The sequence below is a fragment of the Littorina saxatilis genome, linkage group LG2, assembly GCF_037325665.1.
Source record: "Littorina saxatilis isolate snail1 linkage group LG2, US_GU_Lsax_2.0, whole genome shotgun sequence".
Taxonomy (NCBI): Eukaryota; Metazoa; Mollusca; class Gastropoda; order Littorinimorpha; family Littorinidae; genus Littorina; species Littorina saxatilis.
Window position 1 is genome coordinate 80,185,613 of NC_090246.1, and position 21,636 is coordinate 80,207,248.

The window sequence follows — 21,636 nt, forward strand, 5'->3', positions numbered from 1 at the left end:
AAAACATCCGAGAAAAACTTAACGTTAAGGTTGTTGTTTCCTCAATGACGGTTGGTCACCAGTCCATACAGACGGACACTGCTCATTATTAAGACTCATTGATTAAAAAAACATTAACAGATATTGTTCAAGCTCTTCAGTCAACCACCTGTTCAACAGGCACACACATGTACACGCAAATACTTCAGATTATCCACAAGAAACCAATTCGACAAATCTGAACATTTTATTTCACTTTATCAACATAACAATGCAGGGAAGTAAAATTGCATCACTTTGAAGTAGAACAATATATAACCGGGTACCGGCTTCGCCGGGAAGAAGTAGAGCCGAATACCAGGCTGTGCCTGGGACCCGGCTCTGCCGGGTGTACGCCGGCTTTGCCGGCGCACGAAGGAAAGGAGATAAACGCGCAAAACACTGGAGACCTTCTAAAAATAGTAACGTGCAGTGACCTTCTAAAAATAGTAATGTAGTAACGGGAATATGGATTGACGCCACACGGAGGAAGGGAGATAATCGCGGCTGAAAACACTGGAGAAGATAAGGAAGAGTTACTGGTAGTGGATCCCGACAAGAAAAAAACAAAAACAAAAAAATCGGTTCAGCGCGCACAGCGCTGCGCGCTGAGAGCACGTGTTGAAATATCTCATCGATGAGGTTGTGTCCGGGGTGTAGCTGAATACGGTGTCCAAATTTGAAAAAGATCCACCGAGAACTTTGGCCGTGCATCGCGAACAGACAGACAGACAGACAGACAGACATGTGGACGGAATGTGGATTTGTCAAGAATATTTTTCAATGAAAATGCCTGCAAAAATGTGAACACGGTCAATGTGTAAATGGTAAATATTAACAATAGAAAATCACAGAAAACACACACAACGGTGTTGGACGGAATGTTTCAGTCTTGCTTTAACCAAAGCCACAATAACAACTGAATGTACTTCTCTCTAAGACCGGTGTCATGAACTGAAACCTCTCAGTGCTGAACAATCCTTTTCATTGTGGTCAATGCTTCGTGACACCCGCCTCGATACATGTGTCCATTTATTCCCCACCACTCATAAACCTCAAGACCCATTACCAGCTGGCTCATGGAATCAATTACAATGGAAGGTCAGTGCTTGGAACAGAGAGAGAGAGAGAGAGAGAGAGAGAGAGAGAGAGAGAGAGAGAGAGAGAGAGAGAGAGAGAGAGAGAGAGAGAGTTTCAACGCACCCAAATGGACGATAAGAGTTCGGGTCCAAGGGAAGTAACCACGAAGAAAAGACAGAAAGGCAGAAAACTGCATGAGTAGACTCCCATGACTATTCTTGCTCCTCTGTACATGTTCTTCAATGTCTTCAAGACAAGACCTTTACCAAAAAAGTTGCACTTTAAAAAAAAACGCAACTGCTGCATTATTTTCTTTTGCTGTGAATTAATGGCATTGCATGAAGGTAAACATTTTAATTTGAATCGCATTTAAATCTTTTTCAGCTTGAAGTCTTTAATTCCTGTCATTTTCATGCACACAGTTTTGCGTCCTTCCCAGAGCTTAATTCATTTTTCCGAAAGCAATGTTCTACTGCTGTGTCATAAAAAAAGAGTGATGATTATGCAAGACGGGATACAACAGAGGTCTGAAGTGTTCAAGGAGCTAGAAGCAGAGAGGCGTCCGTCATGCCGTTGTCCCGTAGCGCCCTCTCCAACACGTGTGACTGTGCTTGTCTCCCCTCCCTCATCTTCCAGTCCTTCAGCATCTCCAACACCTGAAACACCAAGTCCGTCTGTCAGTCTACCACTTTCTCCAGCAAGTCACAAGCCAGAGACCCACTGCACACAGCCACGCCCACTGTTGCATGTAACAAGGTTCATATCTGGTTCATGCATTACAGCAGTTTGAAAACGACGAAAAGTTAACTTGCAACAGTCCGTGGACGCGACTGTGAGTCTGTGGCACGTTTCTTTTGCCACCTACAGTAGATGATATTCCATCAGATTTCTACATCCTTTGACAGAACGAACTTACTAACTCTCTCTCTCTCTCGCGTCTCTCTCTCTCTCTGTATGCCCAAGAATGTGATGAAAAATGTTTAAAAAAAAAAATCCTGTTGTGCTCCTTGGTTATAGCAAAAATCCCATGGTTCTGTAAACATGTATGTGAATAAACAGTGTTTACACCAACACACAACCCACCTGCTGTGAGCTGCTGGGGTTCTGCAGTCTGTAGTTCTCTACAGTATTTCAGGCAGAACACACATCCCGCCTGCTGCCAGCCGCTACTGAGGTTCTGCAGTCTGTAGTTCTCGACATCTTGAGCCATGAAACCTACCTGCTACCTGAATAGTTTTTTGCAATCTGCCACACAACCCACCTGCTGTGAGCCGCTACTGGGGTTCTGCAGCCTGTAGTTCTCAACGTCTTCAGACAGGAAGCCCAAACTGTTGGCAAGCATGTCCCAGTCGCGACGGTGAACCTTCTCCGCGATCTCACGCAGAACTACGTCCGGGGGGACTTGTGCCCCCATCTGGTCCATGGAGGGGGGTCGCATGGAGGCGGGGGATGGGTAGGGGTTGGGGGTGTAGCCTCCAACATTGCTCTGACGATTGCTGAACTGTAAGCAGAAATGAAACGGGATGAGGCATCTAAACATTTAAATTGAGCGCAATAACTCATATGAGTTGGCTCCCTTGAGCAGAGAAGACCAGAGCTGAAATACATGAAGTAAAACTCCCCTAGGTGCACAAAAAATATCAATTTCAACCAATCAGGCCCAATATGTTAATCCTAGCAGTCAGTTTGTCTGGGGCAGCAGGGCTAAGGTGCACGAAGCAAAACTGGGTGCCACCCATCTGGTCCACCTTAGCCCTGCTGCCCCAGACAAACTGACTGCTGGGATTAGCATATTAGAAGTTTGCTTAACACTTTCTACCCCGGCTATGCTGACCAAGTTTTTTTTAGTCGAGACCAGCTGTGCTGCAGCAGGTCACTCAGAATTGTAGTAACTGTGTAGTAACTGTGTATCAACACGCTGGAATGCAGGCGTTAGATCGACGTTACAGGAAGCGACTGAAGTGACTGTGTGTACGGATATATCTGTACCAGGTCAGATAGAGCCATATGAGTGGGTACGGATATATCCGTACCTGGGAGACACTGAGTTAACTACTGGAAGACTGAAGACATGGAAGCCACAGAAACATAACAAAAGTACCTCAACACACAAAACAGGACAGGAACACGCCTAATATGATTGACATATTAAAAGCATATGGTTTAAGTTACAAAATACATTGTGACCAGTGACAAGTATGATTTTCGGTGCTTACTTTTTTGTTTTTGTCCATCAGGCACTGATGAACAAAGGCTGATAAGCCCCTCCACCTTAATGATGGGATCAGAGGCCAATTGCATGCATTAGCATAACACATTTTCTGCCTCTGAAACTGTGTGGCATTTATGTAACCAACCCAGACTGACCTCAGGCAATTCGCGGTGAACGTTTTCCCGCATGGTTTCGGGCAGGATGTGAAAGTTGAGGATGCTGGTGGCAGAGTCCGTGGGGAGACTCATCACCGTCTCCACAAAGTCGTTCTCCTCCAGCTGACCTGCGCTCGCGCACACACACACACACACATACACACACACACACACACAGACACAGAGAAACGCACACAGACACAGAGAAACACACACACACATATACACACACACACACACACACACGATGGGTTTTAAAATAAATCGCCTCATCACAAAGACCTGCACTCAAACACATTTGCCTAGTGTTTTTTTTATGAAGGGTAGAATAGAAACGGCATTCAGCTTTCATTGGTCCATTGCAAGGGATCATACAAACAAAACTACTGGTTATTCTGATAAATTCGATGCTTTATCGACTTCTAACATGTAACATTTTTATTACAAAAGTACAGTACATGTACTGTGAATTTACAGTCTCTAATAATCTGACTCATTCCATCTCAAAATTGTTATCACAGAGCAGAATACCTCTATTGCGTTTGTCAACCGTCTTGAAGAAACTTTCTGTCACTCTCTTCACCTCTTCCTGTAATGGAAGAAAACCAAAGTCAAATAATTCTGCAACAAGGTCAGTACTGAAGATCAGAATGTTCATAACATCACCGAAAGTAATATATGTGTCAGCTATCATAATACAGACTGCATTTTTTCCAAAAACAATGTCACTCAAAGACTCAAATTTGTATTGCCTTATATTATTTATATCTGCGGATTGCCTTAATCATCACATTATTTATATCTGCAATGCACACACACACATGCACACACACACACACGCACGCACACAGTCACACACACACACATGAAACAAAAGGTAAAGCTCCCCTGGCTGGCGTTCAGGGAAATTGTTAAGGTGAACAGTAAATAACAATGTTAAAAAAACCATGAATAATCCAATTTGACACTCACTGGCCGATCATTGGGGTAGACTCTGCTCATGATTTTTCCAAACAAATCTTTGGGGATTGGGTTTCCATTGTTGAGCATCTGAAAGATTCCTGTAATGAAAAGGTTCAATTATTCAAACAATGAATGAGGTTCATGAGATCATCTCATCATTTCATCCACTTTCAGTTGCTGTCATCTTTCACACGTTATGTCAAATTGCACTTCACCTCGATTGAAATCTCACACATACACCCGCACATACACACAGACAGACGCACACACATCAACAAGCTTTAGCTACTTACACTAACCCAGCTTAAAGGCACCCGTGAGCTCATTCAAACTCCCCACTTCAAATACTTCATGCCCCCTCCCCTACTTGCAGCTGTGGTCTTCAGGATCAAACCACAGACCACATCCTCCAGAGATGCCCCATTTTAGAAAGCCTAAGGAAAACTGTGTGGCCAACTGCAGTCCCCCTCCGCTGCCAGCTGTACGGAGGAAAGGAGGACCTGGAGAAGACAGCATCATTTGTCTCGCTGTCCGGTCTAACAGTATAGACGTGTGATCGACAAGAAGAAATCATTCTAAAATATGCTGCAGATGGAAAAAAAAGAAGATCAAGTAAGAATGTCAGACGTGATGTCGTTCTAACCTCTTGCTTTCTGCCTCAGGTCCTGTGTTTCGCACCACTTGAGGGCTCGCAGGAACGTTTCAAACGTGATGGTGCCGTCTGGATTCTTAAAGTACTTCATGATCTGAAACATCAGTTTACTTTAGTTTAGTTTACTTTATGGGGACAAATGCAGTAATCTGCCATGAAGCCCATAAATCATCCCATCAATATTGTTCAACATTATTGGATGCCATCAGAGATTCCATCAGTTAGGTCACTTACAAAAAAGTGTGAAAATCTCAAGATCTCTTCAAAGGCAACTGTGAACTGTCACACATTCAACGATGCCAATATCGCTTGTTTGTTAGTGTGAAAATAACTTTTTTTGAGCAGGTCTTAACTTCAACATAACCCTCCCTTCTCCCAACCCTGTCCACGTCACAGTCACAGCCTTAGTCTTAATGTGACCTGAATCACCGCAAAGCGTGCAATTAACTCTTAGCTTGTTTTTACAACTCTACCACTACCAGTTTTATCATTTGTCACTCTTTTTCTCTTTCACAACTTAACTGTCCCTTTTTCTTAAAAAAATAAATAAATACAAATAAAAGTTAATGCAAACACAGACAAACTCAAAATGTATGTCCTCCATATGGCACATTTTGAATAGTGAATTTATCAAGATAATTTATTTCACGCACGTTTTTCATGAAGACGTCGGAGGAGAGGGCAGGCGTGTTGATGGCTTCAGGTTTGAGAACCCCGTCAGCATTGCACCCCATCTGCTGGAACCTCAGCCACAGACGTTCCACCTCAGCTATGCTCACTGGAACACAACAACATTGAGAACACTGTCAGCAATGCACCCCATCTGTTGGAACCTCAGCCACAGACGTTCCACCTCAGCTATGCTCACTGGAACACAACATTGAGAACACTGTCAGCAATGCACCCCATCTGTTGGAACCTCAGCCACAGACGTTCCACCTCAGCTATGCTCACTGGAACACAACAACATTGAGAACCCCGTCAGCATTGCACCCCATCTGCTGGAACTTCAGCCACAGACGTTCCACCTCAGCTATGCTCACTGGAACACAACATTGAGAACACCGTCAGCATTGCACCCCATCTGCTGGAACCTCAGCCACAGACGTTCCACCTCAGCTATGCTCACTGGAACACAACAACATTGAGAACACTGTCAGCATTGCACCCCATCTGTTGGAACCTCAGCCACAGTCGTTCCACATCTGCTATGCTCACTGGAACACAACAACATTGAGAACACAGTCAGCATTGCACCCCATCTGCTGGTACCTCAGCCACAGACGTTCCACCTCAGCTATGCTCACTGGAACACAACAACATTGAGAACACTGTCAGCATTGCACCCCATCTGTTGGAACCTCAGCCACAGTCGTTCCACCTCTGCTATGCTCACTGGAACACAACAACATTGAGAACACTGTCAGCATTGCACCCCATCTGTTGGAACCTCAGCCACAGACGTTCCACCTCAGCTATGCTCACTGGAACACAACAACATTGATGATTGAGAACACTGTCAGCATTGCACCCCATCTGTTGGAATCTCAGCCACAGTCGTTCCACCTCTGCTATGCTCACTGGAACACAACAACATTGAGAACACTGTCAGCATTGCACCCTATCTGCTGGAACCTCAGCCACAGACGTTCCACCTCAGCTATGCTCAGTGGAACACAACAACATTGAGAACACTGTCAGCATTGCACCCCATCTGTTGGAACCTCAGCCACAGTCGTTCCACCTCTGCTATGCTCACTGGAACACAACAACATTGAGAACACCATCAGCATTGCACCCCATCTGCTGGAACCTCAGCCACAGTCGTTCCACCTCTGCTATGCTCACTGGAACACAACAACGTTGAGAACACCGTCAGCATTGCACCCCATCTGTTGGAACCTCAGCCACAGACGTTCCACCTCCGCTATACTCACTGGAACACAACAACATTGAGAACACTGTCAGTGTTGCACCCCATCTGCTGGAACCTCAGCCACAGACGTTCCACCTCCGCTATACTCACTGAAACACAACAACATTGAGAACACCGTCAGCATTGCACCCCATCTGTTGGAACCTCAGCCACAGTCGTTCCACCTCTGCTATGCTCACTGGAACACAACAACATTGAGAACACCATCAGCATTGCACCCCATCTGTTGGAACCTCAGCCACAGTCGTTCCACCTCTGCTATGCTCACTGGAACACAACAACGTTGAGAACACCGTCAGCATTGCACCCCATCTGTTGGAACCTCAGCCACAGACGTTCCACCTCCACTATACTCACTGGAACACAACAACATTGAGAACACTGTCAGTGTTGCACCCCATCTGCTGGAACCTCAGCCACAGACGTTCCACCTCCGCTATACTCACTGAAACACAACAACATTGAGAACACCGTCAGCATTGCACCCCATCTGTTGGAACCTCAGCCACAGACGTTCCACCTCCACTATACTCACTGAAACACAACAACATTGAGAACACCAAAACACACTATTTATGGAGGACCACTTTCTTTCTGAAGGCAGCAGAATATTTTGAGGCCATGCATGTGTGCATGTACCCAAATAATCAAGACGTAGCAATTTTGCATGTTGACAATCTGTTTCTTTCTCTTAAATTTGTACACAGTATATTTGTACACAATACTGTAAACGTTCTTGTATTATTTTTGCAAAATTATATTTTGTCTTATACTGTAGTTTTGTTCATACTGTCTCTTTTTTTTCCTCCTAAATCTGTTTTTTATTTCTTTCCACAGAAACCAAAGTAGATTCTTAAGTTAACTAAAAGTACAGGCCAAATGTAATGCCAAGTACTGGCAGTGACACTTGTTTCACCTGCAGTATCATGCTGTCTTAATCAATAATTATCAGTGGTTTTACAGGTCATGACTGCATGCACTGACCCCAGGTCACTTACCTGAAGAGGACACTGCTCCGACCTTTTAATTCACTGCCCTAGGGTCAAGCAGTCTAGTGACCAGCAACAACCCTGACCACTCTGGTCTAGATGCCACTTCAGTGTTTCATATCACATAAAATAAGGGGCATAAACATTCACTTAATACAGTGGGACCTCTCATTATCATTACTGGGAAATTCGGGTCACTTCCTCCCAGTGGAAAGCTAGCAGCAACCGAGTTGCGCCACCCAGGTGTGTGCGTGTTTAGGTGTAATCAGCCACCTGCACTTATGGCAGAATGACTGAGGTCTTTTACGTGCCACAGTGGTGACACGGGGCTGGAACATGGATACCATCTCTGAGTCTGCATATAAAGTTGACCCGTGGCTGTCGCGGCCCAGATTCGAACCCGTCACCCTAGGATCACAAGTCCAGTGCTCTACCCACTGAGCTGCAGGGACCTTGCTTTTGTTGTTGTTTATAACCTCTGTAAACGTACCCCTATTTTGACTCGTTTTATTACCTCAATTTCACAGATATTTGAAGGTCATAAAAGGAGGTTCCACTGTAGTAATCGAGTCAAGAGGTATATTAAAACATACAAAATGTTATTCAGGAGGTGATGCACACATGGAATATTTGTGCTTATGAGATATTGCACTTGTCTAGCTGACTTTCTTCTTCTTCTTCTGCGTTCGATGTTGGTGGCCGTGCTAGATCCTCAGACCAGTGGTTGCCAGGAAGTCCGCAGTCTTGCGCAGTTCGTCGGCAGGACCCCAGAGTTTGGCTCCAACACTGGTCTCTTCTTGCCAGAACTTCTGGCGTATTGTCTCTAGATGGGGGCAGTTCTGGAGAATGTGCTCCGGAGTTTGCTCTTCCGAGCCACATTCACAGTGTGCGTCATCCGCAAGGCCCAGTCTCTTGAGGTGTTTCTTCAGTCCACAGTGCCCTGTCCTTAGACGGAAGATGGTGGTTTGGCTTCTCCGGTCTAGTTTGTTGATGGGGTCTTCCTGTGGGTTGTAGTCTCCGTTTCTCTTTTTCCAGTTTTCTTTCTTCTTCCGTTGTAGAAGAATCTTGGCTTCTTCTAGCTGACTTTAAAACTGAATGTTTGTGAACTTTCTTTTCAAGAAATATGTCGAGTCTTTGAGAGACACAAATCTGACTTGATGTTCTCCTTACCAACAATAAAGAGGGTTGATTATTGATTATCAGTCACAAACCCTCATGCTTTCTCTTGAATATTTTGCTGGAGGGCTGAAAACCATGATGCTTTTCTTGAGGATATATAGTTGCTAGGTAAAAACATTGTGAAGATGTGAAACAACACACTGTATGCCGATGTTAAGCAGACACAGTGCAATGCATACACCTGGGACAAGTGACGTGCTGTGTTTATCAACAATCAACTTGACCGTCACATTGTTTAACCTTCACTATGACATTGTTGAGGCCTAGATTTCCACATTCTGTGATAACAGACTGACAGTGTTTATCTGCATTACATTCAAACAGACTTTGTTTATTCTGTCTGTCCAGTTTATCAGATACACTGGTGTCACGTACATGACTTGCTTTTCTTATCTTTTCTAGCCATGAAAGTTGGCCAACAGTTGTCACTGAATGTAAGCCTTTATTCAAAGTTTGTAAGTACATGGTAGTCTTCTACAAGTCATAATCACGTGAATCCAAAAACAAAGAGCAAAAGAGAACCTACCTTTCTTGTTTTTTTATTCATAATCACGTGGTTGTTTTTTAAACACACAAATTAAGGTCTAACAGAACGTCAACAAGTCCTCTGGTCTTGGGACCCTAGCTAGCTCTAGACTAAGTTCTTCTGAGGGGTTCCTTGATACAGCATCTGTGGGCAGCCCTATAGCTCCTATAACTGCTATTTGTCACAAGAAACTTATTATAGACAGGTGCTTTTTGGAGCACATCTGTATGATGAAAGCTGTTTATGTTAATATTAACAACACACATTCTGTATGAAAGGTCATTATAATTCCCTTATCATATATACACAACAAACAGCTTCCTTTTTTCATGACCTATTTATTCCGTCCAGAGACCAGTCCCCTATTTCTCTAGGCGAGATTTGGTAAGTGAAGCGAGTCGGGCGAGGAATTCGTGTTTCTTAGGGAATTCTGGCTGCGATGAACGCTAGGATTTGGCATGAGTAGACAAGCTATACACAAGAAGAAAAAAAAAACGTCAGCCACACAGCTGCCAATCCGATTGGCTGTATACAGCTGTGTACTGATCAGTGCTGACCGCTTTTTCGGTGTCAACCAATCTTGCCAAGCTAGCCCCCAAATTGTTTCATATATACACCCTCGCTGTCTTGCATAGAGAGAGGTTAGCATCAAGCAATTCTTGCCCCGAAGAAACGGGCATCACAGTGTAGATGCTGTCAGGGATACATTGCTGTCAGCTAGAGTTCACAGTATAACTGTGACCCTGATCTTGGCAATCATGAATGTCGAACAAGTCAAACCATTGTCACGTAGCATGAGATCATGCACCCCTGTTCACCCCATTTAGTTCACGTCACATGATTAATCATTAGTTATGCATGCCAATGATTAAACGCTGGAAGCCGCGTTCTTTGTTCTACATTATTTTCTGAAGGCCAATACAGTGGAAACCCCCACGTCAAGACCCCTCCAATTTAAGACTCCCCCTTACTGTATGTCCTCAAATTCATACTGTAATGTAAAATCGTTAACACTACCAGGCAGGTTGGATGTGTTGAAGAAAATTTTCCATTTTAATCTACTCAATTTCACGGACAATAAAGTGTTATTATTTTTATTCATAGACCCCTTTTTCTCACATTTTCTGTTCATAACCTTTGTAAATTTACCCCCATTTTAAGACTCACGCCTTTTAAATCTTGATATTCTCAGATTTGTTTAGGTCCTACAATGGGTGGTGCACTGACGTATTCTAATCAGCCAGGTGAATGCACAGACAAGAGGGGTCAGCTGCTGGCACGTTTGAAGGTCTCTGTCCAAAATCTAGTTCGCTTGTGCGTGTTATCCTAGACACTGTGAAGACTTTTCTCGGTTATGTTATGCCTGTGGGCAAAAAAGACATAGAAGTCAAAATTAAGGTAAGGACAGAAACAAGGTAACGCAACATTATTTCTCTTATTTAGTAACTACAATCCCCAGAAACAAACCAACAACAACAACAACAACAACAACAACAACAACAACAACAACAACAACAACAACAACAACAACAACAACAACAACAACAACAACAACAACAACAACAACAACAACAACAACATGCATTGCGAACTGTGTCGACACTTATTGACAGTTATAATCAAAAATTTTAGTGTAAATTTTCATTTGATTAATATACTTACCCAAATCTCATAAATAGCAATTTACTTCCGTTAAGTGCTTAAACGTTGAACACGCTTCCCTGGTAACACAAGGGAAGCCACTCCCCTAAAGAAAAATCACATAAACAGTCACTAGACCACGTGATACCTCAGGGTAGGCTCCCCTTATCGCCACGTGACACGCGGCCGCCATCTTCAATTCACTTCTTGACAAGCCTGAGCAAGTCTGAAAGCGGGGTAGGTGGGAGGGCATTTGATATGAGATTTGGGTAAGTATATTAATCAAATGAAAATTTACACTAAAATTTTTGATTAAATTACATATTACTTCCCCAAATCTCATAAATAGCAGATTGCTACTTAAGGAGGTGGGATCATAAAACATGAATATAAGCAGACAGACAACTCACCCTAAGTTCTGGGTAGAGCCTGCCCGGCAACCACGACCGCAGGTAGGACGTTGCATCCATAAGGACGAGTGCCAGAGACGTCCCTCAAATAGTAATTCAGGAAGACGTCTTCTGATCTCCAGTAAGCGGCGCCCAAGACCTCAGATAGACGCCTGGATTTGAAGACAGCGAGAGATGAGGCCCAAGCACGGGTCTCATGAGTCCTCGCCGAGGAGAGAGGAAGGATGAACTGAGAAGAACGCCCACCATCATTCTGCTGCCACCACACATAGGCTTGTCTAATGAGAGTGGAAGCCCATTTTGCTAAAGTGACTTTGGCAATGTCTTTGTGTCTAGCTGTGTTCGTGGAGATGAATAACAGCTTCTGACTACTAGCCCGAATGGGGCTTGTACGAGATAAGTAAGTCGTTAGCGCACGAACCGGACAGTTCATAAGATCTGGATCGTTTGGAGCTAATATATTAGACAGTGGATGAACTGTGATCACTGGTGATTGCTGATCTGGTCTCTGATTTAGAAAATCTGGTCGAAAATTAAGCGAGACGAAACCGTCTGCTTGAAACGAAATGTCTTTCTGCAGGCCAGATAAAGAATGTACCTCGCTACCGCGTCTGGCTGAAGCTAACAACAGTAACATTAATGTCTTGCGGGTTAGATTTGGTAAGCTTGCAGCATGCAAAGGCTCAAAGTCTGACGATCTCAAAAATTCAAGAACAAGAAAGAGATCCCAAGCCGGTACTGGTTGTTTGTTTTAATATCTGCAATCGAGGCGCCTTTCAGCACTGAAGCTATTGGACCGCCAAGATTGATAACATGCCCTAACTGTCGTAATGTTGAAGATATAACTGATCTTCTAACCTTAAGGGAGGATGCAGAACAACCTTGTGAAGACAACCAAGCCAAATGATTAGCGACTTGCATGGACCTAGGCGCTACTGGGTTGACGTTGTTTAACTGACACCAAGTATTCCAAGCTTTCTAGTGAGAGGAATAAACCGAATTTGTGGAAGCTCTGTGAGCTTTCTGAATCAACGAAACAGTGATGTCTGAAGCACCTGCGTGCAGAAGAGAATTTCTCACAACATCCACCCGTGAAGAAGCAGAGACTGCGGATTTCCGTGAGGAATGCCTGTTCTTGGTTGTAGAAGCTCTCCCTTTACGAGATTGAGAGGGACGGGGGAGCCCCGAGACAGACGTAGTAGGTCCGGATCCAGTGTTGGCTTGTCCATTTCTGATTAAGTCTTGGAGTTTGTCCACTCTCCTGAGAGAGGGCCGAACGGTCCAGGCTACTGTGTTGAATCTCATGCCCAGGTAAGAAAACTCCTGAGCGGGAGTGAGATCCGACTTGGTCTGATTGACTGCAAAACCCATATCCAATGCGAGGCGCAGGACGACATGAGTGTGAGAAAGGCAAAGATCTCGAGCCTGATGCAGAATCAGCCAATCGTCGAGGTACGCCCAAAGACGTACCCCCTTCTGCCGAATAAGAGCACAAATCTATCGAACACCCATTGTGAAGATCCATGGTGCTAAGGATAGGCCGAAGGGCAGGGCCCGAAACTAGTATGCCTTGTTTCTCCACCGAAACCTCAACCACTTCCTGTCGCAAGGATGGATGAGAAGATGAAATACGCGTCTAAGAGGTCGATGGAGGTGACCCAATCGCCCGGGCGAAAGGTGTCCCTGACTGTAGCTGGTGTTTTCATGGTAAAGCGTATGTCCCTTAGGCGTCCAGAGAGGAAAGTTCCAGAACTGGGCGCCACCCCCCTGAGGCCTTGGGTACCACGAAAATCCGGTTGAAAAATCCGGGGGAGGAATGATCTAATACTACCTCCACCGCTTGCTTCCGTAAAAGGGCCAGAATCTCGGCATCTATGACCATGACTGATTCCTTGTTGGCCGGAAAAGAAAAGTGAGGGAGAACTCTGGTAAGAGGAGCCTTTTCCTCTTTCCAGAGAAGCCGGAACCCCGATCTGACTATCCCTACGATCCAATTGTTGGTTACGTTCTGCATCCAAAATACGATCGCCCGAGACGGACCGCCCACCATCACGGGGATGGCGGCTGCAGGGATAATCAGATCAGGGGGGAATCACTGGGGGTTGGGATTTCGCCCAGACCCCCGAGACTTGCCAAAGGAAGGCTTCTTATTGCCAGAAGAAGCACCCCTTCCACGACCTCGAGAGGAACCAGAGTTTTGCTTAAAGCTACCTTTAACCGCAGGGGCCATGTAGGTAGCAGAGTCGGATTGTATGGTATGACTAGCGGAGCGTTGAGTGTATCTGGCAAACTCCAAATCCTTTGCCTCTTGGGTCTCTTTGTGAAGAGCATCAAGAGCCAAAGGACCAAAGAGCGCCTCCTCCGTGAAGGGAGATGTGCGCAAAGAGTCAATAGTTCGCCGATCCTGCAGTCTGGACTCGGAGAGGAAGTTATCCCTTCGAGTAAAAACTGCATGAGCGTAGAGCCGTGCTGATGACGCCATTTGTTGCGCCGAAACTTTAGCCAATGCCGACAAAAGAGCCGCCACATCCTGTTCGCTTGCATCTTGCCTGAACTCAAATGGTTCTAGGGAAGAAGTAAGCGCCCGCGTCAAAGAACGCAGCAGCGTATCCGAGAGGGATGCAAGTTCCAGTGCAGATCTGCCTGTTTCCTCTAACCCCAGAAGAGAAGATTCAGTGTAAGGAAACGCTTTATCCTTCTTGAAATGCTCAAAACGCAGGAAGTCAACAGCTGGAGTCACCGGAAGTGGAGCCCGAGGTAGGGCAAAAGTTTGAATCAACCCGCGATTGGACTGTTTCAACACTAACTTCCTGTGTGTGGCATGGCGAAACACAGAAGCCTGCTGCTCTGTGGCCAGCCATGAATCCACTGAAGGAGGAACCGGTCCATGCGCCACCAGAAGTGGCACTGGGCGAAGAGGAATGTTACTACCCAGCGGTGGGTGAGTAGCCAAAACTTTCGCCATTTCATAAGCCACCAAGGGAGATTCTGAGAAACGAAACCCCGAGGCGACAGGTTGCGATGGTAAAAAATCGTCAACCGCTGATTTAGGAGGAGCAGAATCGTCTACAGCTGCGACCACTCCCTCCGGAAAATACCGTGAGGTCACCTCTGCTGCAAGAGCAAGAGCCTGGATAAACCTTGCCGGTAACCGGAAAACTTCCTCATCCTGTTCGGAATTAGTACTTCCGTAAACAGACGAAGAGTCTTGCGCAAAAGCGCTTCCTTCCGGTAAGAAACCGCGTTCAGTACACTCAGTATTACTGGCAGCGGTAACCGGAACCGAGCGAGGTCGATCACCGGAAGTGACCGCCTCTCGAGACATCTGGCCAATGTCCTCTTCCGGTTCCGCACGCGGACCGGAAGATGCCTGTGCTATCGACGAAGCGTTATGTAGAATACGCTCGCGACGCACCCCCAGTGGGGTGGCACAAGAAACGTCCGCAAGAAAGGAAGGTGTACCCGCTATTGGACGCTCTTGTAAGACACGATTGTCACCCACTGTCGCGGAACGACAGCTGACTTCCTGTGCCTGACCAGACATACCTTGAAGGTGAGGGACACCTGAAGCCAGTTCCGGATACGAGCATGGCCACTCGTACCGACCGGAAGCTGGAGACTCAACCGAGACGTCGGCCGACGTAACGGTAGCTGAAGGTGTACGCAATTTAGCCAAAGATTGCACACCACCAACTCTAGAAGGAAGAATGGACGTAACACGACTAGCCGCTCTCCTTTCCTCAGCAAAAATGTCTTTAAGCTGACCAGCAAAGGAATGAAAAATATCCATCATTTGCTCCTTGTCTAACGGAGCTTTGTCTGCCGGTTCAATGCTAAGTACAGGAGCGGCAGAATCAACAAGAGACTCAGCAGGAGGATCAATAACAACACTAAATGAAGTATCATTGATAGGGTCCGTGACATGAACAGTAGGATTGGCTTTCGTTTTCTTAGCTGACCGCTTTGAAGAAGAATCTGAACTCGCTGATGCAGACGCACGTTTCTTATGTTCTTTGTCAGACATGTTGACCGAAAAAGTTGTAACAAACAATTTCTACAACAGAAAACGCTAGCCACAATACGAATAGAAAGGTCTCACCCGAACGTAGAGAAAACCAGGGAAAAACTCAGCTTCAAAAAAGCTGAAACGGCCACAAAAGGCCGGAGCGTGAACCAACACGTCTGAGCAGCTCAGGCGTTGGAAGAGAAGTGAATTGAAGATGGCGGCCGCGTGTCACGTGGCGATAAGGGGAGCCTACCCTGAGGTATCACGTGGTCTAGTGACTGTTTATGTGATTTTTCTTTAGGGGAGTGGCTTCCCTTGTGTTACCAGGGAAGCGTGTTCAACGTTTAAGCACTTAACGGAAGTAAATTGCTATTTATGAGATTTGGGGAAGTAATATGTAATTTAATGTGCACATAGAAAAATAAAAAACTTCTCATACAAAATAAAAGAAAACAAGTCGCGTAAGGCGAAATTACTACATTTAGTCAAGCTGTGGAACTCACAGAATGAAACTGAACGTAGTCCGCCGCTAGTGCAAAAGGCAGTGAAAGTGATGAGCCTGTTTGGCGCGGTAGCACGCTTTACTGTACCTCTCTTTGTTTTAACTTTCTGAGCGTGTTTTTAATCCAAACATATCATATCTATATGTTTTTGGAATCAGGAACCGACAAGGAATAAGGTGAAAGTGTTTTTAAATTGATTTCGAAAATTTAATTTTGATCATAATTTTTAATTTTTTTAATTTTCAGAGCTTGTTTTTAATCCAAATATAACATATTTATATGTTTTTGGAATCAGGAAATGATGAAGAATAAGATGAACGTAAATTTGGATCGTTTTATAAAATAAATTATTTTTTTTACAATTTTCAGATTTTTAATGACCAAAGTTTTTAAAATTTTTAAGCCACCAAGCTGAAATGCAATTCCAAAGTCCGGCCTTCGTCGAAGATTGCTTGGCAAAAATTTCAATCAATTTGATTGAAAAATGAGGGTGTGACAGTGCCGCCTCAACTTTTACAAAAAGCCGGATATGACGTCATCAAAGACATTTATCGAAAAAAAGAAAAAAACGTCCGGGGATATCATTCCCAGGAACTCTCATGTAAATTTTCATAAAAATCGGTCCAGTAGTTTAGTCTGAATCGCTCTACACACACACACGCACAGACACACACACACGCACACACACACACACACACACACACACACACCACGACCCTCGTCTCGATTCCCCCTCTATGTTAAAACATTCAGTCAAAACTTGACTGAATGTAAAATAAAAACAACAACGTGTAAGTCACTGTTAGTTCAACTGATCTGTTGATCAGGGAAGGGTCAGTGACCAGGGATGAGGGCACTAGCAGGTCTGCACATGTTGACCTGGGAGATGGGAAAAATCTCTATCCTCAGCCTATCAATAAAATAAAAACGAAAAATTCCCCCACATCTATATCTATATACGGCTTGTGTGTGTCTGTCTGTCTGTGTGTTCGCCATGCACGGCCAAAGTTCTCGATGGATCTGCTTCAAATTTGGTGGGCATATTCAGGTAGACCCCGGACACAATCTGGTCGATGAAAGTTTTCAACACGTGCTGTCAGCGCGCAGCGCTGAACCGATTTTGGTTTTTATGGTTTTTCTGTACATCCATTCCCAGTAACTCTTCCTTATCTTTTCTCCAGTGTTTTGCGAGTTTATCTCCCTTCCTTCGTGTGGCGTCAATCGCGGGTACCCGGCGAAGCCGGCGTACGGTGCGCAACTCACTCGGCAAAGCCGGGTATTCGGCTCTACTTCTTCCCGGCGAAGCCGGGTATTCAAACTCCGTCTCGCGATCATCCCGGCGAAGCAGGTACCCGGCAAAGCCGGTAATCATCTAGTATATATATATATTGCTATTTCATATGTTACATGGATTTCCATTGGTCAATTGGGCAAAACTGAGCTCAGTGCAAAAGTGATATCGACGACGTCGCGACATTTCCGTCGATATCAGTTTTGATATCGACGACCTCTTTATTGCTTCCCCACTTCAAAAACAAAAACACCTAAATTTAAAAACAAATAAATATATATATATGAAAATGTAATTGTTTGTTTGTTTGTTTATTTGTTGCTTAACGTCCAGCCGACTACGCAGAGCCATATCAGGACGAGGAAGGGGGGGATGAAGGGGGCCACTTGTCAAGCGATTCCTGTTTACAAATGCACTAACCCATTACTTGTGTCCCAGCAGGCTTTAGTAAAACTAAATTAATACCTACTGGAAGATTACCAGTTTCCAGTATGTTAAAATAGGCTTAACCTATCTACTGCTGGACTTACATCAGAACACTAACAGATTAAACTATACATGAATCGCGAGACAAGCGGCAAGAGAAGAGATTTTTGGAAAAAATACAGGTGAATGAGCAAGAAGGCAGAAAAAAGAAAAGAATTCATGAAGAAAAAGAGAGCATGACAGGAAAGAGGAACCAAAAATCTACCTAACAGCAAACTAGAAAGCTCCTGCGGTTCCAAAAACAGGAGGGGCCTTTAATTTCATAACCGCAGTGCCCCACTGCGGGAGAAAATGTAATTATCCCAGAATTTAGTTGAGCAAGTGACTAAAGACTTTTTGAAAGAAAAGACATTTTGAAATACTGAAAAGTACAAGAAAAGAGTGAACAAAAAGAAATAATAATCAGAGGGAGGGATATGGAACAGCCAAAACTGAGACAAATACTTTTGTAATTTCTTTACAGTAAATACAAAATGACCAGAGAATTAGCAATATATCTAACATTGACTGACTGTGTGATGATATCTTCTGCTATTGGTCTGTTTCGACAGTGATATCAAAATCTCGACCTCCGGTCTCGATTTTGATATCACTGTCTCAACAGACCATAGCAGAAGATATCATCACACAGTCCGTCAATATTGGGAAATAATACAGCTAAGGGAGCCATATTTTACAAGTGCTCCATTGTCCTTGATAGGAAACTGTTAAATTGAAACATTCACAACACAAAAGCTATGATTATGGAATGCATGCACCTACTTGTGTAAAATAAAATAAATTTTTTTAAAAATTAAAAAAAAGGGCGAGACTCACGCTCGGTAGAAATAGCGTGAGCGGTGATCCAGTTTGCCTTGGACGGATGACTGTAGCCAGAGACAGCGTTACTGCTCTGAGGCGTCACCACAAAACTGCTGCTGTACACCCCCATGACGCGGCTGCAGATGCTGCTGCAAACACAAAGTATAAGACAGTGACACCTGAACTGACACATTAGCTTTGCTTCAAGTCATTACAGTGACACCTGAACTGACACATTAGCTTTGCTTCAAGTCATTACAGTGACACCTGAACTGACACATTAGCTGTGCTTCAAGTCATTACAGTGACACCTGAACTGACACATTAGCTTTGCTTCAAGTCATTACAGTGACACCTGAACTGACACATTAGCTGTGCTTCAAGTCATTACAGTGACACCTGAACTGACACATTAGCTTTGCTTCAAGTCATTACAGTGACACCTGAACTGACACATTAGCTGTGCTTCAAGTCATTACAGTTAAGACCTCCAAAAATCTGATAAAATCAGGTCTTAAAATTAAAGCAAATTAGCAAATGCCATGAACAGAATTTCTGGAAAAGTAGGATCTCAAAAGTGAGGAAATCTTAAAATGGAGGGGGGGTCCTTCTTCTTCTTCTGCGTTCATAAGGCTGAAACTCAAGTGCACGAGTGGGTTTTTACATGAATGACCTCTTTTACCCCGCCATTTAGGCAGCTATATGCCACTTGTGAGAGAGGCATGCTGGGTATTTTCGTGTTTCTATAACCCATCGAACTCTGACATGGATTACAGGATCTTTTCCGTGCGCACTTGGTCTTGTGCTTGCATGTACACACAGAGGGGGGGGATAAGGCAGGTCTGCACATAAGTTGACCTGGGAGATTAAAAAATTCTCAACCCTAAACCCACCAGGCGCGGCCGGATTTCGAATCCACAACCTTCCGCTTGGGAGGCAGGCATCTTATCCACTGTAGCGCCAAAGGGCATGTCTCCACTGGTAATGTGATATAGTAAGCTTCCCTCACCTTCAAGAAAGACAACTCTTCCATGGGCCACACAAACCTAAATAGAGTTATTTCTGAAAATCATCTAGTCATCCCACAAAACACGCACAAAAAACCACCCCGAAAAAACACACACACCTCGTTTTACAAATGTTGTACATGTAATATATACCAGCAGGCCGCTCAAAGCATCTTCTAATGTCATCCTCATTTTCTATCTAGACTTATACCCTCCAATACCAGCCTACAACCACCAACAGTACCCCCTTCTTTCCCATTTATCCTTCCCCTCAACTGAATAAACTGATCCAGCTACCTATTCTTCCGCTTGGAAGAGAACTGAGGCATGCCCTACTGCAGAGTATAGCAAATAAGAAAGTGAGACAAAAAGAAAAGTAACTAGAATTTTCTGAGAAAAGGAGAATCATTATATTATTGACCAGTATTAATGACCTTCATTCCAACTGCTGAGTTGTGGCATGTATATAACAGACTGAACCTATATATTTAGCCTGCAGTCTTGAATACCCATCATTAGTTTCATTGAAAGAACTAGTATCAGATATATATGCATATATATACTGCACAGACTACAGACATATAACCTGCATCTTGCCACCTCAGCAACATATAATCTTCTGGATCTGGTATTGGTACCTTGCAGGAGCCAGTATTGGCTATCGTGGCAACAAAAACTGGGAGACCGCCTATTTGCGAGTCACCTCTGTATTTGGGCATAGTGATGTTAAGATTATGCCACACTTTCCTTGCACTTCAGTTCTTTAAAAAAAAGTTCATGTACTGTTCACAGCTGTTGTCGTGAGGACAGTCCGCAGGGCCGGACCCAGGGGGTGGGGGTTCCAGGGGTTCCGTAACCCCACCCCTGGAAAAAGCATGTACCTTGCTTTGAGTGTTTTTTTTTTTTTACTAGTTTTAGCACCAACACAATGCTGTTCTTAACCCTCAAAACAAGGCCCAAAATGCACCAGATTGCACAGATTTTAACCATTTTTCAAAACTTTTCCGGGGGAGCATGCCCCCGGACCCCCCTAGTTTGCGCGCCTGCTTTGCAGGCGCGCGCTTGTGGCTTCGCCACTTCGCTGATTTGCACCCCCAAAAAAGGAGGAACCCCCCCCTTACAACTCATTTGGTCCGGCCCTGGTCCGCCAGCTCGATGGTTTCAGTTAAAGTTCCGGTTAAAAATCTGGCTAAAAACAATCTACTGTATATGTTTGTAGAGTTTTGCCATCAGTGTATAAAAACAACAAAACAAAAAAGGCTAGCGTAATCCCAAGCTAGGATCGTGTTTTGACAAACGTGATCAACGGCAAACTGAACACGTACACCGTGCGTGAAAGGAACCAAAGACTTGGCATGAAATGATGAATGGCAAAGAAGCCAAGTAAGAGAGCTCGAGGATATAATAATAATAATAATAATAATGCAAACTTTTATAGCGCTATTCTAGAAAAATGTCTACTCTTAGCGCTTTACAATACATACATCGACCAAGCATACTATAGTCTATACACGCACAGGCAAAGAAACCGACCAAACATAACCAACAAACTATATAGCTAGATCAAAGTCTGGACCAGTCTTTAGTACCTTACGACGTGTGTGGTAAAATGTAAGTTACATAGCACAGTGCCGTACGTGACTGGCTGAAACCGTTTGAGAGAAAAAAAAGAAAGATATTAATGTCAAAAACCTACTGTGGCAACCAAACAATGCTGTAGAAATTTCTCACGTGGGAGTGATGTCCCTTGGAGGATGTTTTCCTTGAGAGCAGCCAATCAG

At 44.3% G+C, this 21,636-nt stretch overlaps 1 protein-coding gene across 2 annotated transcripts; it reads right to left on the minus strand.

Annotated features, from left to right (window-relative positions):
* Positions 1-211: 211 nt before the first annotated feature.
* LOC138959846 (uncharacterized) lies at positions 212-21,603 on the minus strand. 2 transcript variants are annotated; one of them, XM_070331487.1, is made up of 9 exons: positions 21,552-21,603; positions 18,864-18,997; positions 5,734-5,858; positions 5,072-5,174; positions 4,438-4,526; positions 3,997-4,054; positions 3,466-3,593; positions 2,360-2,599; positions 212-1,754 (listed from the first exon to the last, which is right to left on the minus strand). In XM_070331487.1, exons 2-9 carry the CDS (start codon positions 18,976-18,978, stop codon positions 1,635-1,637), a joined length of 978 nt encoding a protein of 325 aa, XP_070187588.1. In that variant the 5' UTR covers positions 18,979-18,997; positions 21,552-21,603; the 3' UTR covers positions 212-1,634. The 2 variants fall into 2 exon arrangements, with proteins under 2 accessions (XP_070187588.1, XP_070187589.1); XM_070331488.1 differs by having other exon boundaries at positions 21,445-21,560.
* Positions 21,604-21,636: the final 33 nt, after the last annotated feature.

Bases quoted from the DNA above. Each gene is read 5' to 3' on its own strand.
- LOC138959846 (XM_070331487.1), bottom strand. From the start codon at position 18,978: ATGGGGGTGTACAGCAGCAGTTTTGTGGTGACGCCTCAGAGCAGTAAC. The intron at 5,175-5,733 runs GTGCGTGAAATA...CTGATGTTTCAG, and splicing joins CCGACGTCTTCATGAAAAAC to ATCATGAAGTACTTTAAGAA. The intron at 4,527-5,071 runs GTTAGAACGACA...TTTTCATTACAG, and splicing joins CCTGAGGCAGAAAGCAAGAG to GAATCTTTCAGATGCTCAAC.